Below are 21721 nucleotides of genomic sequence, written 5' to 3'. Positions count from 1 at the left end.
ACTGCAGATGGTGAATGCAGCCATGAAATTAAAAGATGCTTACTCCTTGGAAGGAAAGTTAGACCAACCTAGACAGCACATTAAAAAGCAGAGGCATTACTTTGCCAACAAAGGTCCGTCTAGTCAAGGCTATGGTTTTTCTAGTGGTCATGTATGGATGTGAGAGTTGGACTATAAAGAAAGCTGAGTGCCGAAGAATTGATGCTTTTGAACTGTGGTGTTGGAGAAGACTCTTGAGAGTCCCTTGAACTACAAGGAGATCCAACCAGTCCATCCTAAAGGAGATCAGTCCTGGGTGTTCATTGGAGGGACTGATGTTGAAGCTGAAACTCCAATACTTTAGCCACCTGATGTGGAGAGCTGACTCATTTGAAAAGACCCTGATGCTGGGAGGAATTGGGAGCAGGAGGAGAAGGGGACGACAGAGGATGAGATGGCTGGATGGCATCACTGACACAATGGACATGGGTTTGGTTGGACTTCGGGAGTTAGTGATGAACAGGGAGGCCTGGGGTGCTGCAGGTCATGGGGTCTCAGAGTCAGACACACCTGAGCGACTGAACCGACTGACTGACTGACATATCCACTGGGTCAGTGATGCCGTCCAACCATACCATCCTCTGTCGTCCCCTTCTCTTCCTGCCCTCAATCTTTCCCAGCATCAGGGTCTTTTCCAATGAGTTGGCTCTTCAATTCAGGTGGCCAAAGTATTGGAACCTCAGCATCAGTCCATCCAATATTTAGGTTTGACTTCCTTTAGGATTGACTGGTTTGATTTCTTTGCTGTCCAATGGACTCTCAAGAGTCTTCTCTAGCACCACAATTGGAAAACATCAGTTCTTTGGCACTGAGCCTTCTTTATGGTCCAACTCTCACATCCTTCTGTTACTGGGAATGTGCTACACTGTGAGTCTGCTCTGGGCCACGCCCAGCCTTGTCCTGTGCCAGGAACGTGGCCTGAGCCTCTGCCCGGTCACAATCACCTACTGGGATGGGAACTACTGTCCTCTGCACACCTACTGCGCTCCACCTCCTGGTCTGGACCCCTGGGAGTTCCAGGCACATGGTCTACAGAACAGAAATGTGCCGGTGACCCTGTGAAGATGGTTCTGAAAGGAGGGGCAGGCAGGCCTCACTGTTTGCCTGGAGGTTTGAGCCATTTACTGTTTTATGGGCTAAATATAGACCCCATCCTGATGGTGGGTGCTGGTTCCACTGGTGAGTAATCCGGTCACAGACTTTGCAGCTGACATGTGGGACCCAGAGCTCCTGCTGCACAGTGCGCTCTCAGCAGTGCTGGCTGATGGGCGCCTAGTGTGTGTCCCTCCCTGGCCCCTCACCCCTCCTTAGCTTCAGGCAATACTGGCTGCCCGCCTACACCCCATCCCAGCCTGCTGTCCTTTGTTGGAATATTCTAATGCGGTTGGGAGTTCAATGAAGGAAATGGGTCATTTCCATGTTAGCTACTGAGCTCAAAGCTGAATGTCAGCTGCTTCTGTTCATCAATGAGACGAGCAGTAAATTCAGCATGCGTGCGTGTGTGCCTGTGTGTGTGTGTATCCACAGAATGCCTTGTGTGCTTGTGCATGTGTATATGTTGTGAGTCCGCAGGTTCTGGAGGGGATTAGGGAATAGCACGGGAGGGGGGGCAGTGACACATTTGAGCAGCCCCAGTGTGCACGCTGCCTGGAAGTTTTGGACTCCATCCTAGCTGTGTGTTTTGCGTCTCCCCTTGTTGTTCAGTTGCTAAGTCATGTCCGACTCTTTGCAACTCCATGGACTGCAGAACACCTGGCTTCCTGTCCTCCATTACCTCCCGGAGCTTGCTCAAACTAATGTCCACTGGATCAGTGATGCCATCCAACCATCCAACCTCTGTTGCCCCCTTCTCCTCCTGCCCTCAATCTTTCTCAGCACTAGGGGCCTTTCCAATGAGCTAGTTCTTCACATCAGATGGCCAAATATTGGAGCATCAGCTTTAGCATCAGCCCTTCCTATGAATTATTCAGGGTTGATTTCCTTTAGGGTTGACTGGTTTGATCTTTGCAATCCAAAGGTCTCTCAAGAGTCTTCTCCAACATAACAGTTCAAAAACATCAGTTCTTCATCACTCAGTCTTCTATATGGTCCAACTCTCATATCCATATGTGACTACTGGAAAAATCATAGCTTTGACTATACCTACCTTTGTCAGCAAAATGATGTCTCTGCTTTTTAATATGCTATCTAGGTTTGTCATAGCTTTTCTTCCAAGGAGCAAGCATCTTTTAATTTCTTGGCTGCAGTCACTATCTGCAGTGATTTGGGAGCCCAAGAAAATAAATTCTGTCACTATTTCCACATTTTCCCTATTTGCCATGAAGTGATGGGACCGGATGCCATGATCTTAGTTTTTTGAATGTTGAGTTTTAAGCAAGCTTTTCACTCTCCTCTTTCACCCTCATCAAGAGGTTTTTTAGTTTCTCTTCTCTTTCTGTCATTGAAGTGGCATCATCTACATATCTGAGGTTATTGATATTTCTCCCAGCAATCTTTATTCCAGCTTTTGCTTCATCCAGCCTGGCATTTTGCGTGATGTACTCTGCATAGAAGTTAAATAAGCAGAGTGACAATATACAGCCTTGATGTACACTTTTCCCAATTTTGAACCAGTCCGTTTTTCCATGTCTTGTTTTATCTGTTGCTTCTTGACCTGCATGCCGATTTTCAGGAGGCAAGTAAGATGATATGGTATTCCTATCTCTTTAAGAATTTTCCACAGTTTGTATCTCCCTAGGGACTCGCTTTTCTGTGGGAAATGATCCTGCCTGTGAACGAGTAAATCTGACCCCTGTGTCTGGCTGGCCAGGGCCCCAGGCTGGGGGCACATTTCCTGGGCCAGCAGTGACAACATCCTGGTCACTGCTGCCCACTGAATCGAAATTTGGTCGAGCGGCCAGGTGGATAGGCCCTAGCTTCCGTGGGCAACCCATGTGCATAGCCATTGAATCCAGTTCAAAACCCTCTGAAAGTGGCGACCCTATGGCTCAACCCTCCAACCCGTGTGGTCATGCAGCAGGAGAGACACGTGATCAAAGGGTATGCTGGTCACCCCTTGCTTTCCCCAACTGTTCACTGCTCCTCACCCCAGTCATGCCACATGCACTGTGGTGCCCACTCTGGGATTTCAGCTGTCCCCTAGGGGCACATAGAAAGTATTTTAGGATTTCAGCCACACTGCTCAACTCTACCATTGTAGCATAAAGGCAGCCCTAGACAATATGTAAATGAATGGACGTGGCCTTGTGCCAATAAAAGTTTATTTACGGTGTCAGGCAGTGGGCCAGATGTGTCCCAGTTTTCTGACCTCTGCCCTAAGGCTTTGTCGTGCTGGTGTGGTATCAGGGACCCCAGGAGCAGGGGCACAGGATTTCAGCCCCTCAGCAGGCCAGCTGAGTCCCTCTCTGGAAGGAATTTGCTTCCAGGGTGGAAGGAGGACCAGCCTCACTGTTGCCAGGAAAGACACCTGCCCTTAAGGAGACAGCAGCTAAAGACTGCCTGGGTACTATGTGCTGTGCTTAGTCTCTTAGGTGTGTCCAAGTCTTTGCGACCCCATGGACTGTAGTCCACCAGGCTCTTCTGTCCATGGGGATTCTCCAGGCAAGAATACTGGAGTGGGTTGCTGTGTCCTCCTCCAGGGGATCTTCCAACCCAGGGATCGAACCCTGGTCACCCGCATTACAGGCAAATTCCTTACTGTCTGAGCCAGCAGAGAAGTGTAAAGGCTGCCTACATCCCCTGAATAAACCTTCCTCCTGTGATCCCTTGCTCAGTCATGTCCAACTCTTTTGCAACTTCATGGACTGTAGCCTGCCAGGCTCTTCTGTTCACAGGATTCTCCAGACGAGTACTGGAGTGGGTTGCCATGCCCTCCTCCAGGGGATCTTTCCGACCCAGGGATCTAACCTGCGTCTCCTGTAGCTCCTGCTTTGCAGGTGGCTTCTTTACTGCTGAGCCATTGGGGGAACATCATTTCCTCCTGCATCTTTTTGTAAATGAGGAAACTGAGGCAAAACCAGTGTATCTGTGTCCTGGGGCACAGGCTGGGGCATAAAGTAACAGAAAGGTGTTCTCAACAGCCTGGAGGTTAGGATCCAGTGTCTGAAGGGCCCTGCTCCCTCCACAGCTCTGGGGAGGATGCTCCTCATCTGCTCTAGCTCCTGGTGGCCACAGCTCCTTGGCCACATCCCTCCTTCCCTTGCCCCTGTCTTCACATGTGTTTCTCCCTTGTTCTGTGTCCTCTTCTCTTGTGTGTCTTGTAAGGACACCAGCCACTGTGTTGAGGGCCCGCCCTGAATCTAGGGTAACATCATCTCCAGATCCTTATGTAATTCATTAAATCTGTAAAGACCCGATTTCCAAATAAGGGCATATTCTGAGGTTCTGGGGGGCATGAGTTCTAGGGGGAGACTATTCAACCCAATACAGAGAGACGTCACCTGTCCCCTGTTGGCTATCATGGGACTGGTGAAGTGTATGGTTAAGATGGGGGCTTGGGAACTTCCCCAGTGGTCCAGTGGTTAAGACCTTGCACTCTTAATGTGTGTGTGGGGGGCGGGGCATGCGTTCAAGTCCTTGTCAGGAGACTTAAGATCCAATGTGTCATGTGGCATGAAAAGTAAACAAAATAAATAAAAACAGATCTTTAAAAATAAATAAAGTAGAAACATTAAAAAAAAATGATCACAGCTTTGGGCACATGGTCCCCTCCCTTTGTGATGGCCCTGTCAGGGGACTGACTGAAGGGCATGAAGCAAGGGAGGAAAAAAGAAATTGAGACCATGGCTTTGCAGTCATCTGTGAAGCGGATCACAGGGTGAGGGCTCTGGGTTTCTTGACCCTACTGACACCTCCCTCCCCAGTTTGCCTGAGTGCCACAAAGGTCAGAAGGTGCAGTCGATTCCTGGGGTCCCCATGACACAGACCCACAGATTGGGGGGAGGGGGAGGCTTACACAGCAGAGTCTATCCTCTCAGTACCCTGCAGGCCAGAAGTCGAGGCCAGTGTCTGTGTGGCTCTGCTGCCTCTGAAGGCACCACAGAAGCATCCATCAGTGGCTCTCTTGGAACCACGGTAGCATCCATTATGGGCCTCCTTCCAGGCTCCCTCCTGGCCCTGAGCAGATCCATGGCTCTTGGCAGCATCACTGCAGTCTGCCCCCGTGTGTGTGTCCACATGCCCCCTGTTTACAAGGACACTAGTCACATGGGAGTAGGGGCCACCTGACTCCAGTGTGAATGAAGTCACTAATTGCATCTCCAAGGACCCTATTTGCAAACAAGGCCATATTCTAGGGAGGTGGGGGAGACAGAACTTCAACATCTGCACTTGAGGGGGACAAGCCAACCCCATAACCTGGAGCAAACCCTGCTGCCCGTGAGTGGGGTCTCCTGAAGCTTGCTATGCCCCAAACCCCACTCTTGCATGGATCCCAGGTCTGAATGGGCAGAGCTGGCCCTGGGGCTGAGAAGGGACTGAGCTGAGACCTGGCTCAGAAGACAGTGCTGAGAAGAGTGAAGGTGGCTGGATGTGTTCTCTGGGGTTTGGATCTGACATCCACGTGACCGTGTTAGGTTCCAGGCTCCCTCTGTCTCCGCATCTGCAGCACTGGGTTCTCTAGTTCAAGTCCAAAAATGAAGGAAGTTCTCTACTGAGAAACTTGCTCCCAGATATGGACAATGTGGATGGAACAGTTTTAGTTGAGCCCAGTGTCAGGGGATGTCATTCAAGGTCAAGTCCCTTTTGAAGACTCTGGACTGCAGAGTGGGTGTCATCCCAGGACTGTGTCTCCACAGACACTGACCTCCCATGCAGAGAGAGGACTGCCATTCTCCAGAGGGCTGTGCAGGGCACCAGCTAACAGTGCAGGCTGAGAATAAGCCTGCTTGGGTCTGAGTCCCGTGTTTGCTGAGTCTCTGCTATATGTGCAAAAAGGGTTAAGCTTGCTCAAAGAAAAGCTCTTGGTCCTACCTCCTGGGAGGTCACCCTTCAGCTTCAGGAGTGTGCTGCCTGATATGAAGGTCTTTGTTTACCTGGGGTCTTGAACTGGGCATATAGCCTGTGCTAACAAGGTGATTTAGGCTGGGACTGTAGGCTACTATGTCAGCTTGACCTCTGGATGGGCTAGAGACCACAGCCAGCGTCACAGGAAGTCAGCTTTGTAGACATGACCAAGCCCCAACAGGACTGGACACTCAGGCTTGGAGGAGCTTCAGTGGCTGAGCATACCCTGTGCATATTGTCACTGTGGTCACTGGGAAGCATCGTGCTGTCCACACCTCCATTGGCAGAATGGTTGGAGGCCACTGGTCTCTCCCACACTCTTCCTATTGCTGATTTTAATCTGTAGCATTGAGCTGTCATAAACTGTAACAAGTTTAATAGCTTTGCTCAATGCTGTGGGTCCTTATAGGGAGTTATTGAATCTGAGAGTGGCCTTGGGGACCTCCCAGGTTGCTCTGCGCTATCTCCCCATGGAAATGGGGAGCATTTTTGTGCCCACTTCTGCAGGGGAGGGGTTGCTGAGCTGCACGGGAACTCATTCACTGAGAAGCATGGGTGGTATCGCCGCCAGCACAATCACTGGGTGGATCAGCTCTACAGCCCCCACATCAGTCCTGCACCCTCGCTGCCAGTCCTATCTCTGCTCTGCATGGGGACAAGACTAGGGGGAGAAGAGACTTGATGGGGAAGAACCACATTCCTCATGGTGCAGCCCCAGAGGGTGTCATCTTGGGGCGTTTCTTACCCGCCAGCTGCATGCTGCCTCAGTGATGGTGTCCCCAGGAGTCAGTGCAGATAGTCTGCTGGGGGTTTGAGAGGTGGACGCCCGTGTCTTGTTCACCCATTTCTCTTTGCAGACAGCCTCAGCACAGTTGACATTTGGGTCCAGGTCTTTCTTTCTCATGAGGCTATCCTGTGCATTATTGGATTTCTGCTGGCTTCTGGGTTTGTTGTTGTTGTTGTTGTTGTTGTTTATTGGAGGATAATTGTTATTACAATGTTGTGTTGCTTTCTGCTGTATAACGAAGTGAATCAGCTATATGTATACATATATCCTCTCCCTCCTGACCCTCCACCCCACCCCCCACATCCCGCCTCTCTAGGTCATCACAGAGCACTGAGCTGAGCTTCCTGTGCTACACAGCAACTTCCTACTAGCTCTCTATTTTACACATGGTGGTATATATATGGGCTTCTCCAAAGGCTCACTGGTAAAGAATCCACCGCATTGCAGGAGCTGCAGGAGACACCGATTTGATCCCTGAATCAGGAAGATCCCCTGGAGGAAGAAATGGCAGCTTACTCCAATATTCTTGCCTGGGAAATCCCATGGACAGAGGAGCCTGGCGGGCTACAGTCCATAGCGTTGCAGAGTCGGACATGATTGAAGCAACTGAGTATGCATTCACAGTGCATATACATCAGCGCTGCTCTCCCAGCTCGTCCCACCCCCTTCCCCCTGTGGTGTCCATATGACCATTCTCTACATCTGCATCTCTGCCTGCATCTTTGATGTCCACCCTTTAGATGCTAGTGGGACCACACATGTCCCCTGTGTCTCTGGACCCAGCCTGATATTCCTGGCCCAGGACCACTGCTGCAGTCAGGCTCTGAGGTCCTTTGGGGTGATTCCTTGAGGTGTCAGCACAGCCGTTTCCTGGGTGAGCCTCTGTGCTCTTTGCTGACGTCCTGCCCCAGGCTGGAAGGACTTTGGATGGGTGGACATGTCATCTCAACGGTCTTGTCTCTAAACCTCTCTTATCACTCACTCCTTGGAAGGCTCTTTCGGGTCAGTTAGAAAATGATGTGCCTTTGTGTCTCCACCACAAAGCAGGTAGCTTTTTCTGTGAACACCCCAGTTTTAGAAGGTGCACTTTCTCTCAACAGCCTGCTCCCCTCCAGGTGGCCAGCTGCCTCAGAAAGAGCCTCAACCTTGTGGTTACTGTTCCTCAAGAAAGTGAGGCTGGCCTCTCACCTGTCACCTGGATGCTGGAATTTCTGCAGTGTTGCCAGAAACCATTTGTCAAAGATGTCCTGTGTATTCAGTGCTTTGTGGTGTTTGTGGTAAAGGAATGGTCTCTTTGTGGTGGAACTGGGTACCACAGTCACCTATCCAACCCCTGGAGACAGACATCCTTGCATCCATTTGTCACTGAGTCTTGATTCCCATAATGTGGGTGCATGAGAGCTCTGCTTTGGAAATGAGCCAGTGTAAACCCAGAAATGCTATCCTTTTCCTCAATTACGGGGCCCTTGTTCCTGCCTTAGGTACCCACAGGTGAGTCCCACTGCCCCTTCATGTCTGGAAGGGAGGTCCTGGAAGGGCTGGTTCCTGCCATGGACAGTTGATTCAGCTGCATTTAATAAGAAACTCATCCAGACCCAGAGATGGATTACCAATTTCCCCATCAATCTTCAGGACCTGATCTTATTACAAACCACCACAAATATATCCATAAAAGCCCTATTGATTGATGCAGCGCTTGGTAATCCATCTGTCGCCATCCATTATTCCGGGTATAATTTTTCATTATCCGGATGGCAGCTGATTCCTAGCACATTAGTATACAGTGGCAATTACCAGGAGCAGAAAGAGCCCCTAAATTAGCAGGAACAATCACACCTGTCAGGAAGAGGAAGCAAGATTCCCCACACAGCTTGCTCTGCGCACTGGGACCACGTCTGAATGGCAAAGAGTTTGAAGATGGATTCAAGATTGACCTTGGAAGGTGGAGAGGAGAAAGTAAGTTGTCTTTTCCTCCCTTTCTTGAGGATATAGAGTGTATGTTCCCTTAAGGTGACATCCTTGTCAACCCAATCACAACCCACCCAACAGCTGGCCTTGCTCAGGGTCAGTAAGGTTTATGGCATAGATGTTGCTGCTTTTGCATTATGTAATGAGTACCAGAGACCTGACCGGAGGGAACATCATTGAAGATGAGAGTGTTAAGAGAAATTATTCAGAGAGGAGAAAAGTTGGGTGAATGTGGCAGCGAAAACCCTGTCCACAGACCCAGGGGTAAGATCTCTCCCAATGCAAGGATTCTATGCTCTGAACATTCTTTATTTTTAAAAATTAATTCTTATTGGCTCTTGTTGCTGTAGTCACTAAGTAATGTCTGACTCTGGACCCCCATGGTCTGTAGCTCTCCGGGCTTTTTTGTCCATGAAATTTCCCAGGCAGGAATATTGGAGTGGGTTGCCATTTCCACCTCCAGGGGATCTTCCCCACCCAGGGATCAAACCTGCATCTCCTGCATTTCAGTCAGATTCTTTTACCTCTGAGCCACCAGGGAAGGTCCCCCTAAGCTTTTTTTAGTTGGAGTATAGTTGATTTAGAGTGTTGTGTTAGTTTCTGTTGTACAGCAAAGTGAATCAGTTATGTTGTTTGTTTTTTAGTTGCTCAGTCATTTCTCTTTGTGACCCCATGGACTGTAGCCCTCTAGGCTCCCCTGTCCATGGGATTTCCCAGGCAAGAATACTGGAGTGGGTAGCCATTTCCTTCTCCAAGGATCTTCCCGACTCAGGGATCGAACCTGCATCTCCTGCTTGGCAGGTGGATTCTTTACCACTGAATCACTTGGGAATCAGTTATTAATATACATATATCCACCCTTTTCTAGATTCTTTTCCCATATAGGCCATTTCAGAGCACTGAGCAGAGTTCTCTGTTCTGTATAACATAGGTCCTTATTATCATTCACACCATGAAGCTTCTTTTCAACCTTAAAGGAAACATTGAGATAGACACATGGCTGAAATATTCCTGAGGGCTATTGATTCAACTGGTAAGATTCTCCTTGATCTTTAGTCTCCAAAAATCGAGAATCCTGTTTAACGGAGTGTCACAGAGTGATCTGTTCTCAAGCCAGCTTTGCATGAACGTATCCAGTAGGGCGAAGCTGTCCACTGCTGGTAGTTTTGGCCCCACTTGATAAGACAGATGCTTGACTGTCTTTATTTTTTTTTTTTTAGTTTTTTATTTTTTAAATTTTAAAATCTTTAATTCTTACATGCATTCCCAAACATGAACCCCCCTCCCACCTCCCTCCCCATAACATCTTTCTGGGTCATCCCCATGCACCAGCCCCAAGCATGCTGCATCCTGCGTCAGACATAGACTGTCTTTAAAATCACCTTGACACTTACGGTGAAGGTCTCAGAAGACTCCAGATCTTTGATGATAGAGCAGGAAGGTTGTAAAATACCAGAAGTTTGCAGTTTGAGTCCCAGCTTTAAGCAACCATTCAAAACCGAGTGTCTGTTTCTTAACTGATAAGCTACATCGCCTTCAGCTATTCACCTAAATTAGCTGTATGTTTTCATAAATAAAGTTTTATTGGCACACAGCCATGCCCACTGGTTGCATACCATCCACAGCTGGGTTGAGAAGTTGCAACAGAGGTCATGCTACCTGCCAGACCTAAAGTATTTGTCATCTGGCTCCTTATGTCAAACTTTGCCTACCCAGGATCTGTGCAGACTTAAGTGACTTACACGGATGAGGAAACAACTCCTGGCATTTGGGGAACCTGAATGATAAGACAGATGCTTGAAACACTACCCAGCCTCTCATGAGAAGTTCTATCATCCTTTTAGGAGTGACCTCTCAAAGAGAAGAAAAGATGAGACATCCTTACTGGGTTTACATCTTCTAATCTGCTTCCTACAAATATCGTTCTCACTACGTGTCAAAAGGCCTGGTCCTTGTCAACCATCCTGACTGTGGGGTCTTCTTGTACTCATCAGTCCCTTATGCCTGAACCCAGTGACCCATCACAACCCACGGGCCAGGCATGGAAGCACAAGGCTGTTTGCTTTGCAAATGAAATACATGAGGAGCAGTAAGGAGTTTGCCTCTAAGTACCTTTATTCCCAAGAATGTGGTTACAGATTTGTTCACTTGGAGCTTAACGTTTGATTTTTCCAGAGTAGAGAACTGCCTACACCTGGGCTCTGCAGGATCAGCAGTGGATTAAATTGACCATGGGTGTGAAGACAGGCATACAGCAGTCTTTCCAAAGAGCATGGCCATGATATTATTGTTGTACTTCCACCCAGATGATCCTGGCTGGTTATTAACCCATATATCATTTTTTCCAAATTTTAACTTGGCAAGTCCTATGGAGAAATTTCACACAGAAGGCAGGAAAGGGTCCTCTAGAACAAGGCAAACATTGGAATTATGTCATTGACTTTCTCCCTGTTCCCTGGCTTTTTGTTCTCTAGTCTTCAGTTATCAATTTCACAATATGTCACACGGTGCTGTTGCAAGGTTCTGTGTCAGGCAGTCTGTGCATGGTTGGGAGTGGGGTGGATATAAAGATGATGAAGATTGGGCTTTTTCTTCAGGGGCTCAAAGACTCGTGAGAACCTTAGGCTGAGGGCTGGGCTTCTGGTCTTCTTGTCATCAATGAGGGCATTCCTTGAGCCAGCTGTTTTCCCCTCTGATCATCAGTTTCTTCCATTCACCAGACGAAGAGAATGAATGTTTTTTTCCCCATCCTTAGTTACAGAGGGAGTGGGAAGGAATTAAACATCTAAGATGTAGCTGGTCATTGAGCTCTTCCCTTCTAAGGACTTTGGTCACTGCAGATGTTCAACCCAACAGAAGAATTCCCTTGGTATGTGGGGTCCACATCCAGTGGTGGCCTGAGCCTCTCTGGCCCTGCAGACATTGGGGCATGGACCACAAAGTGTTCTGCTCTTGTAAGGGAGCTCTCAGTGCCTCCACTCTGAAGTTGAACCAATCCCTACTACTTTTGGCTCACTCCCATTCAGTGTGCTCTTTTATACTCCATAGATGTTGAATGCTCCTACGCAAGAAAATGGCAGGTTTAGCTCAAGAAACAGTGGTTCAGTTCTTGCCATGGACTTGGGAATATGACCTGCCAAGATGGCTGAGAGGCTCTTGACATGGGTCTGGAGCACTCCTTAAGAGATCTATCCATGGAAGAGATGATGAGGCTTTTAAACACCAGCATCCATAATTTAGCAGATTATTCTCCCCAGGAATGTAGAGGGTAGTGGTGCCAGCCTCTGTCTTGGAAGATGCAAGGACCCGAGATCAAAGCCCAAACGGAAATGAAGAAAGTTTAAGATCAAATCCTATTATACTACAGCTCTTAGTATGGGTTTAGTAGCCATCAGGTTCTATGTGATCCAAGGAATTTAAGCAAACTTGTCCAGATGATTTTCAGTTCCATATTTATTATGACAGTATGCACCTTTGAGTGATGTTGCAAAGAATAAATGAGATAATACACACCTGACAATTTCTAATACTTGAGCATGCCTGTGATCTCCGTCATTATGATCAACATCATTATAATCACCCTCACCTTCATTATCACCATCAGTATCACCATATCATCACTACCTCCGTCATCACTAACATCATCACCAGCATCACATCACCATCATCACCACTATACCATCATCATCAATGAGGTCATCACCATCATCATCACCATCACCGTTTCCACCATCAAATCACCATCAGCAATAGCAGGAACATCATCATTACCACTATCACTGTCACATCACCATCATCACCACTTTCATCATCACCACCATCACCAACACCACAATCATCATCACCAGCATCATATTACCATCATCACCACTCTACTGTCCTCATCACCACCACCATCACCATTTATGTTATCAAATCACCATCACCAACAGCAATACCACAATGACCATCAGCAGTGACAACATCAACATTGCCACCACTGTAACCATCACCATGATCATCTCCACAGTTACCATTTCCATCATCAGTGTCACTGTCAGCAACAGCACAATCACCATCATCATCATCATCACTATCATCAACATCAGCACCATGATAGTCACCATCGCCATCATCAACGTCAGTGCCATCATCAACGTCAACATCAGTACAATCATAGTCACCATCACCATCATCAATACTGTCATAGTCACCACCAAAATCAGTACCGTCATAGTCACCGTCGCCATCATCAGCCTCCTTCTCTTCACAAGAAGCACAGATGCAGGATGAGCTCATACTCTTCATGACAGCATCCTCATCTCTTGACTGAATCAGAAGGATTGTGTAGATGGAGGGTGAGGGAAGACTGAGCAGCCGTCTTTCCTGATCATCCATTAAACTAGACATCCATGTCAACCTCTCTCTTCCAACAAAGTCTGAGTTGGGTCTCAGGGAAGAAGCTGGTGAATATAGAGATTACTGAGACTGGTGGACACTTTGTTGGTGGTGAGATTAAGAGTGGTCCTTTACTGGCATATGTAGCTTTCAACCCCATTGTCAAACTGATCTGTCAGACCCAGAGGGAAGGCAAACCGGCTCAGAGCTTTGCAGTACATGTCATGTATTGGGCACAGGTGTATGGGAAGCCACTGGTCAGAACCAGCAGTGAACACTGCCACTTTTAAAAATGGGCACCACACCAGCTGTTCCTGAGGGCAGGCACCATGACTGAGTTAGTCAAAACTGGCCCTACTTGGCATGCTGTAGGTACTCAATAGGTGATTCTTGAATCAGTGGCTAAAAGAATGAGTGAAGGGAGGCCCATGACATCTTCGGTTTTCTGAGTGTTGCTTATTCTGTGGGCTCAGGAAGGGAATTCCTGGGGAAAAACAGAAATAGCCTGGAAGAGAGGCAGCCAGGAAGAGCTTGTTTTCTGGTCATGCCAGCTTTGAATCATTTATTAGCAATTCCCCCCACGAAGATCATATTCAGCAGAGAGGTAACATCTGTGTGTGAATGTGTCCTTCAGAGGCCACCAAAGAAAAGTGTTACATCTCTGAGATGCTCCACACTGGACCACACACATGCTGTGTCCTCACTCCAGGACTGGCAGGGTCCACAGGTGTGATGGGTGGCCTCTGCACCTGAACATCAGAAGTGGAGAGAGACAGACACTCAAGTGGCAGAGATGTAAGAACGGCAGAGAGTCAGCACTCCCGGGGGCAGGGTACTGCACCTGCAGGGGTCTCTGCAGAGCCCCTTATGGCTATTAGCCCCCAGCTCCTCAGGTGTGGTTCTTGATGATGGGAGAAGAGCAGGACCAGAGTCCTGGACCTTCCAGGTGGACCTCACTGACCAGAGGATTCAACCCTAGTGTCCCTGGAATGATGTAAAGATGAGTTACATGGGAAGGGATCAGAAGTGTTGCCAACCTGTCTTTTTTCCCTCTCCCTGCATCTGTGGTTGATGGAAGGTGATGCAGGGGATGGGGGTGGATGGACAGAGGGACAGTACAGACCATTCTTGTCCTCTGCCATCCTGGCCCTTGTGTGGGGTTCAGACCGCTCTCATTCGGGGCTGTGGCTGCTCTGCTCCTGGAGTGGCCAGTCCTTCTGTCCCTGTCTGCTGTTTCCCCTGCCTCCTCCCCCCATGGTGTATAACACACACAAGAGGAGACAGGACCTGGAGGCCAGGCTGCAGATCCTTCTCTGGGACTTTAGGAAGCATCACCTGCTGGGCCTGGATCTCTTATTCCCTGGAAGCTCATCTGGCTGTGAACTTCTTGGAGAGGAATCTGGAAAGATGAAGATGCTCTCCAGTGACCCAAGTGCCTGAATCTACAACAATGTCACCTGCCTCTCTTCCCTCCCTTCCCAATAAATCCTGGGCTGTCCCGGCTCCTCCTGCATCTAGGCAAACCCTGCTCCCACCAGCAGGCCAGCTTCCCTGGTTCCCAGACACAAGGAACAGAACTTACCCAGGCTGGGAGGAGAGAAAGGAGTGGTGCCAGAGCTTACCTGTGCCAGGTGAAGGGCTCAGCAGGTGCAAGAAAGGGCACAGCTGCCCAAGGGCTGAGTCATTTCTCAGGGCCTGAGAGAGGCCAGGCTGGGGCCTCCCTTCCCTGGCTCCAGGTGAAAACAGCCCTGGTACCCACTGCATCTGGCAGCACCTCCATGTGGGCAGAAAACCAATCTGACCTGGTCCCATGAGACCCCATCGACGTGGACCCCCTTGCAGGGCTTCTCAACATGTGACTGGACCTCGTGTTCAGGGCTGAGTTGATGGGACAGGCCCCTCCTCCCTGTCCTTTCCTGGGCCCCTTCATCTCATGCCTCTGGTTTCACGGCTCCCCTCCTCCTTTTCTGTTTCCAGGTTTGGCCGTCCATCAGATCATCACCATCACCGTCTCCCTCATCATGGTCATAGCTGCTCTGATTACAACTCTTGTCTTAAAAAACTGGTAAGGACCCTCGGCCCTTCTGGCTGGGTAACAGGGGTCAGTGGGGGTCCCTGGGGAAGCACACACAGAGAGTTCTTGCTTCTCAACCCCATCTCAGCTCACAGACCAGGGAATCATTTCTCTTGGGTGGAGAGTGCCACACAGCTCCTGCTCTGCTCAACCCACTCACCTTTGCCAGGGCAGCTCGGCCACCCAATGGGAGGGGTTGTTCCCTGACAGTGCTCTCCCGGTGGCTTTCCCTGCAGGGCACAAGCCCAGCCTGCTTTGCTTAATTCCTTAGGCAGCAGGTAGCCTGTTCCTGAAGTCCATCTCTCAGATCCTAGCACCCCTCTGAATGTCCCCCTCACAGCTCAGTTTGGTTTTCCTTATTTCATACAAGCAGCCTGGCTGGGGTCCCTGCTGGCCCCTTGCCGTCCCCGGCCTTCCTATCTCAGTCACTCTGTGTCTGCTGAACTAGGTTACTTCTTTGCTCCAGGCAGCCCATCTTCGCCTATTTCCTCCTGGAAATTGGCCTACTTTGAGCTTGGCCTTGCTGGGTGTACACACCTGCTACACCCCTGGGAGAATCCGGGGGCTGCCAGCTGACCCCACTGCCCGCACGCCTCCTGGGCCCCTGTCCGCCTACAGTCTCTCCTCCAGCTAGCGAGGCTCCTCTTAACATCAAGGCCAAAGCACCTTGGACGCAAATCATCCCCCTGCCGACCTTGGTAGGAAGTCACAGGTTTGTGGGAGGGAAGTGCCCCAAGCCTCTGGGTAACAGAGACTTGAGGAAATGTGAGAGAAAGCCAGCCTCCAGGATTACAGAGATCAAAGTGTGGAGAGGTACCACCCTGGAACAGCCCAGGGAGGTCTTAAAGCTCCTGATGGCCTGCAAACCCTGGACCTGGGGTGTTTTCTGGGGGAGATAGAGAAGATAATGATCAGCTCTCAGCAGCGTGTCTTGGGCAGGGCTGGCTGGTTGGAGAAGGGGCTCCAGGTCCCTGGACCACATGGATGCTCAGCAGGTCCGATCCCACTGGCTGTCTTGATGGTGAAATCCCCTCCCCACCAAGGAGGTGGCAGACTGTGATGCTGTAATAGGCAACAAGCTTTGTCTTGGTTTTCCCACACTTTGGGGTTTGCAGCAGACCTTCAAAGTCTTTTGGGGAAGACAGTCCAGCAGGGAGAATAAGTGGTTCCATGACATTGGTGAGTGGGGTGGCGGGGGGGGGTCACTTGGCTTTCACGTCCATCTTCTCACCTTCATTTATGGGTGGTCTTCCCTGCCAGCTATAGGGATATTTCTCGTTGAGAAGAGGCAGGGAATTAACACAATTTATATGGGGACAGGCTCATGAAGCCCTGCCCCTTGCAGCCCACTCACTCTGCAAAGGCTCTGAGCTGTGAAGTGGGTAGAAAAGGAGAACTGATGAGCTGATGAGAACCATGACCCCTCAAATCTCCTCCTTCATGGGCATGCCACTTCCATCCTTGTGAACTTGCCCTAGAGGTGATTCCTGGAGCCGGGAAGGGTCCCTGTGCACCTTTTCGATCAAATCCCTTGGTCAACAGGGTGGGACCCATGTGTGCAGTCTACACAGAGTCTGAAAGCCTCTGTGGCCCAAAAGAACAGGGGACAAAGGCAGGTACCCACGGGCACAAACACAGTCTTCTTCATAGACCCAAACGATCTGCTTTCATTTCCAGCTTGTGAGCCTGGCCAGAGGAGAGGCTGAGGATGAGAGTTCCCAGTCTTATCTCTCCCCAGAGACAATTATGGGGTCCACTCCACAAGAACCATGGCCGCCCTGACCTGTGCACAGAGCCTTCCCCACGATCATCATTTTCATACCATCTAGGCATTCCTGGGGAAACTGAGTCAGTACCACCACCCGGCTGACATTCCTTGGCCAAACCAGACCTCCGCTCCCCAATAACACAACTCCACTCCTCACTTCTTAATCCTTACTGCAATAATGGCAGCATCTAAAATTCAAATTTTATTTTATTTTTAAAAAAGAGCCCATTGCTTGTGGTTGATTTTTCTGAAGAGGCTGGGAATTACTATTAGATGATGTCTAATTAATGCCTGGAGGTGAAGTTTCCTTAGGGTCAGGGCGGCGGGAGATGCTGATGGGTCTCTGCACCTGCGAGTCCCCCACCCCGACTCCGACCCCCACCCTGACCTCTCTCTCCCCCAGCTGTGCGCAGAGTGGGAACCCACGAAGGAACAGCCACCAGCGGAAGACGAACCATCAGGAGGAGAGTTGCCAGAACCTGACAGACTTCACACCTGCCCGAGTGCCCAGCAGTCTGGACATCTTCACGGCCTACAACGAGACCCTCCAGTGTTCCCACGAGTGTGTCCGGGCATCCGTGCCCGTCTACACTGACGAGACGCTGCACCCGGCCGGGGAGTACAAGTCCACATTTAATGGGAACCGGTAAGCGCAGGCGCGAGCCAGAGTTGGCCGCTGCCCCCTTTTGGGGATGCCGGGTCTGTGGATGGGTGTCAGGCAGCTTTCTCAGCTCTTTATGTGGTCAGGGCACATGAAGGCAGCTCATTTGCTGAGTTGAGACAAGAGGCGCAGAGTAGATGTACTAAGGTGCCAGGGTTCACATCTGGACCCCTGCACTTGGCCAGTGGATGGACCTGTCTTGCTTGGTCCTGGATCCCACATGTTGGAAGCTGAGCAGATAGCTCAGAGCCCAGAACCAGCCTCTTAGTCTCAATCAAGCCTCCAAAATATCAACAAATCGTGATGGGTCCCTCCCTCCCCAGTCAATATCTGTGAACCCCATCACTAAAATGTCAGCAGCAAATCTGACAGAAATATCAAACACCAAGCAGACTCCTGGTTATTAAATGCTCTTTTTAATGAGTCATATGTAATCCCTCAAAGAAGACATGTCTCTAAAACCATCACTGGGAATATTTAAGAAACCCTTGAGTCAGCTTCTGAAGGTTTATCCGGAATTAGATTAAAATATCAATAAGCTATTTTTTTTTTTCTAAATGAGTACACATTCATGCATCATTTTATAAATTAAAAGAGAAACAATTCTCCAACGACTTAAAGATCTTAGGAAGAAATGAGCAGAACAGCAGGCTGACTTGAGGGGCATGGGGTCAGTGACAGGAGTGGTGACCAGGGACACGGCCCAAGGTGCCCTACCGGGCTCCTCCCAGAATCCAGGTCGAGGAGACTCAGGGGAGCCTTCAACTGTTGTGCCTGTGACTCATGTTGGCCTTGTCCTGTCCTGGAGAGCAAGGAGGTGTTCCTTAGACACCTCCCTGCTGCTCCTGTCCTGGTATCTCCATGTCGGACTCTACTGTATGTTCTGTCTAAGATATTCCCTCCCCAGGGGAGAAGAGAGAGCAGAAACCCCAGGACCCTCCCTCTGAACTACTTTGCTTTTACTCGACTACACTGGGGAGCCTGTGGGTTGCATCCCAGCCTTCTAGAAGGCCGAGTTCACAAAGAATTGGAGAAAAAACTTTCAAACCATTTCATTGAATGCCTGTGTGCCTATTTGGATATGAATCTTGGCCACCCAGAACCTCAGGCTTGCGGGGAGGAGGAAAAGGGAGTGGCTGGGTCCTGGTGTTTCACTGTGTCTCCCTCTCTGCTCCCATGTCCTGGGAGAACCCTGTCCATGTGCATAGTGGGCACAGCTGGCTGGTGTGAATGCCCTGGAGGGAACCGCTTCTTGCGTTGGGGCCAAAAGTGACGCTCTGTTGGTTTTCACTGGCTCTGGGAAACATTAGCTCAGTCTCAAAGGGGACAAAATAACTGGGGGCAAGCGGCATTTTAGGCATCAGGCCCTGCCCTCTCCAGAAGGTGCAGTAAAGTGGGTGGAATCTCTGATCTCAGAGACAGAGATGCTGAATTTACACTCGTACTGCAAATGAAAGACTGAAATCCAGACATAGCATCTTTGTGCATCCTCACCGGATTCGTCCTATGCACGGAGCCCCTGGACTGTGTGTCCTCTTAAGCCTCTCAGAGTGGAAGGGAGGACAGGCCAACACAGGGAGAGGTGGCCAGTGCGTCCAGGCCAGGTGAAGCATCACCTTCTGGGAGTTCCTTTTGCCTGGAGAAGCCAGTTTTCTGCAACAGGTCCCATCCAGCCTGCCTGTCAGGTTTTACATATGAGCCCTTGCAAGCCCATTTTTCTGCTTGCTACAGGCCCTCTTCTTCTGATCGGCATCTTATTCCTGTGGCCTTTGTGTCTGAGAAATGGTTTGAAATCTCCTGCTGACTGGCCGAAGTCTTTTTTACCTCCTGGGGGCAGGGCAGACGCCATGTGTCTGTTTTATGGTACGTACCTCTCTTACTGGACCTTGCTTGATTTTCCCCACCCCCACACCCCTCCCCCCATCTCTCCTCTGGAATACTGGGAGCCTGTCTGGACATGGCAGGTGGGTCTCAGCAAGGGCATCATTGCCCTGGATGCAAACCAGAGGGCTGGGCGCGTGGTCTCTCTGCTGCACTCGTTAGAAATGCCCCCACATCCCGGTGGGAGGGAGTGACAGACTCAGGAACCCCTTCTCTGCAATCTTGTTCAGTCCTGCCCATGCCGCTCCATCTCCCAGGAAGCCCTGTAGGGCAGGGGACCCCAGTTCTGGAAACAAGCTATAAGTACACCCCTCACTTCCCCAAACAAGAGGAGATCAGAGCCCCAGCCCAGTGGGCAGACACCATGCCGCCACCCCGTCTCTATGAGGGGGTGGGAGAGAGAACACTGAGTGGAATTAAAATACAATTTCGAAATATAAAAATAAGAGATAAGAAAGAAAATGATAAAGAGAGAAAGTGAAGAGTTGAGACGTCTACTAATTTGAAGCCAGGGACTGGTACCAAAACAGGGATGAATTTGCCACGCTCTGCTGGATAGGAACATTTGGTTTGCTTTCAATGATATTGACTTTAATGCTGACATTAAATTGCTTTCTTCTGTGCTGAACCTCCTGAACACACAGGCTGCTGTGGGGGGAAGAGCATCTCGTCGCCCCCCTAGTGACTGCACATTCTGGACGAACAGTCAATTGAGGTGACTGGGGTTTTTGGTTTTTTTTTTTTTTTTTTTCTTGTTTGATGCTAGGGTTTTCAAAGGATGACATCTTGTTGATCCACAGAGAACATCTTTTTTCCTCCGGATCTTCTCTCTAAGCATGACATCACATCCCTTCCAGGAGCAGGGAATCTAGTTTTTAGGGTTATCTATATTTGAAAAAATTTTTTTCCTTTACTTTTTCTCACCTTCTGATGTGGGGACTGAGTGGGAAATGTCATTGTCAGAATTGGAGAAGTGCCCGGGGCTTCTTGAGGTGTACCTCATCTTCTTAGGGAGCACACAGGACCCTCAGAGGCCTCTGCTTACAGCACCTCTGAGGGGTCAGGGGGCCCAGCTACTTGGAGAAGCAGGTATCAATCAATCAGTTCATAATCCCAGCCCTAGCGAATTGTATATTTGTTCCACATCAAATGTCCATTCCTCGCTTTTGTCCTGAAGCCAGAACGACCGGATTAGCACTATGTTTAGCCAATGGGTGAAGGAATATAATGAGGTTAAAATGGAAATTGACCCCCTATTCACACAGAGGCCTTTGCTGAGATGTGTAGGCCAAGCAGGTGAGATGAGGGCTGTGCCCGACATTCAAGAGCCAGATGCCCTGGGCACAGCTCTCCGTCAGATGCTTGCACCTTTGTCTGCCCGGATAAGACTCATCTCATTAAGGCCTCGGACTAGCTCCCTTTGGCGTTCCAACCCAGCAAGTGATGGGGAAGTTCCCAGTTAGCAGTGGAACTCACGCCTGCCTGGCAAGGCCTCTGCAGGGCGGCCAGGTGAGCGCCTGCATCTCCTTTGGGATTTCCAGATGCATAAATACGTAAGGCATTGACCTGGGAGATCCTAGCCCTGCACATCAAAGACTTGTGCTCTCTTCCTCCAAGAGCTGTGGACCTGCAGGCCTGAGGTAGACACACCTTCCACTCCAAGTAGCCCCCATCTAGAGAGGGTGGGGGGAGACACTGCCCTAATGGCACCTTCACATGGCAGCTCACTGGCACACTTTTGACATATAGAGACCCATTCAGTCTTCTCAGCAATCCCACTTACAGATGGGAAACTGAGGTCGGATGGGGAGGTCATGTGACTTGCCTGAGGCCAGTCATGTTGTAAGTGGTGGGGCCACGTGATCCTAGGCCACCTGACTCTGGGGCCACACTCTGCCCACCAGTCAGACTTCCTCAACTGCTATCCCCAGTGGAATGCCTCTGTGCCCCTTTCCATCCCTGATAGCACCCTAAGTGGGAAGGGAGTCAGGTAGTGGGAGAGGAGGGAGGGGTTTCCAGCTGATTTGGCATCCCTGCAGGGGACACCCAGCCTGACTCTGCAGAGCAGGGGGCATTGCAGTTGGGAGACCAGCCCCAGAGCCTCCAAAAGTCTGGGCCAAGGATTGAACCAGGGAGCCGCAGACCTGACTTTAAAAGAAAACC

At 49.8% G+C, this 21721-nt stretch overlaps 1 protein-coding gene across 1 annotated transcript in view; it reads left to right on the top strand.

Moving 5' to 3' along the window:
• Nucleotides 1-21721, top strand: part of AJAP1 (adherens junctions associated protein 1) — a 133164-nt gene that overhangs the window by 97510 nt on the left and 13933 nt on the right. Inside the window, exons 3-5 of the mRNA XM_004013763.6 lie at nucleotides 15152-15239; nucleotides 17420-17662; nucleotides 19409-19540. Coding sequence (XP_004013812.2) covers nucleotides 15152-15239; nucleotides 17420-17662; nucleotides 19409-19481 — 404 coding nt within the window. The 3' untranslated portion in view covers nucleotides 19482-19540. The remainder of the gene's footprint in view (nucleotides 1-15151; nucleotides 15240-17419; nucleotides 17663-19408; nucleotides 19541-21721) is intronic.

Source organism: Ovis aries, chromosome 12 (genome assembly GCF_016772045.2).
Source record: "Ovis aries strain OAR_USU_Benz2616 breed Rambouillet chromosome 12, ARS-UI_Ramb_v3.0, whole genome shotgun sequence".
NCBI classification, from domain to species: domain Eukaryota; kingdom Metazoa; phylum Chordata; class Mammalia; order Artiodactyla; family Bovidae; genus Ovis; species Ovis aries.
Note: the sequence above shows the minus strand (reverse complement) of the source record. Positions and strands in the feature narration are given on the sequence as shown.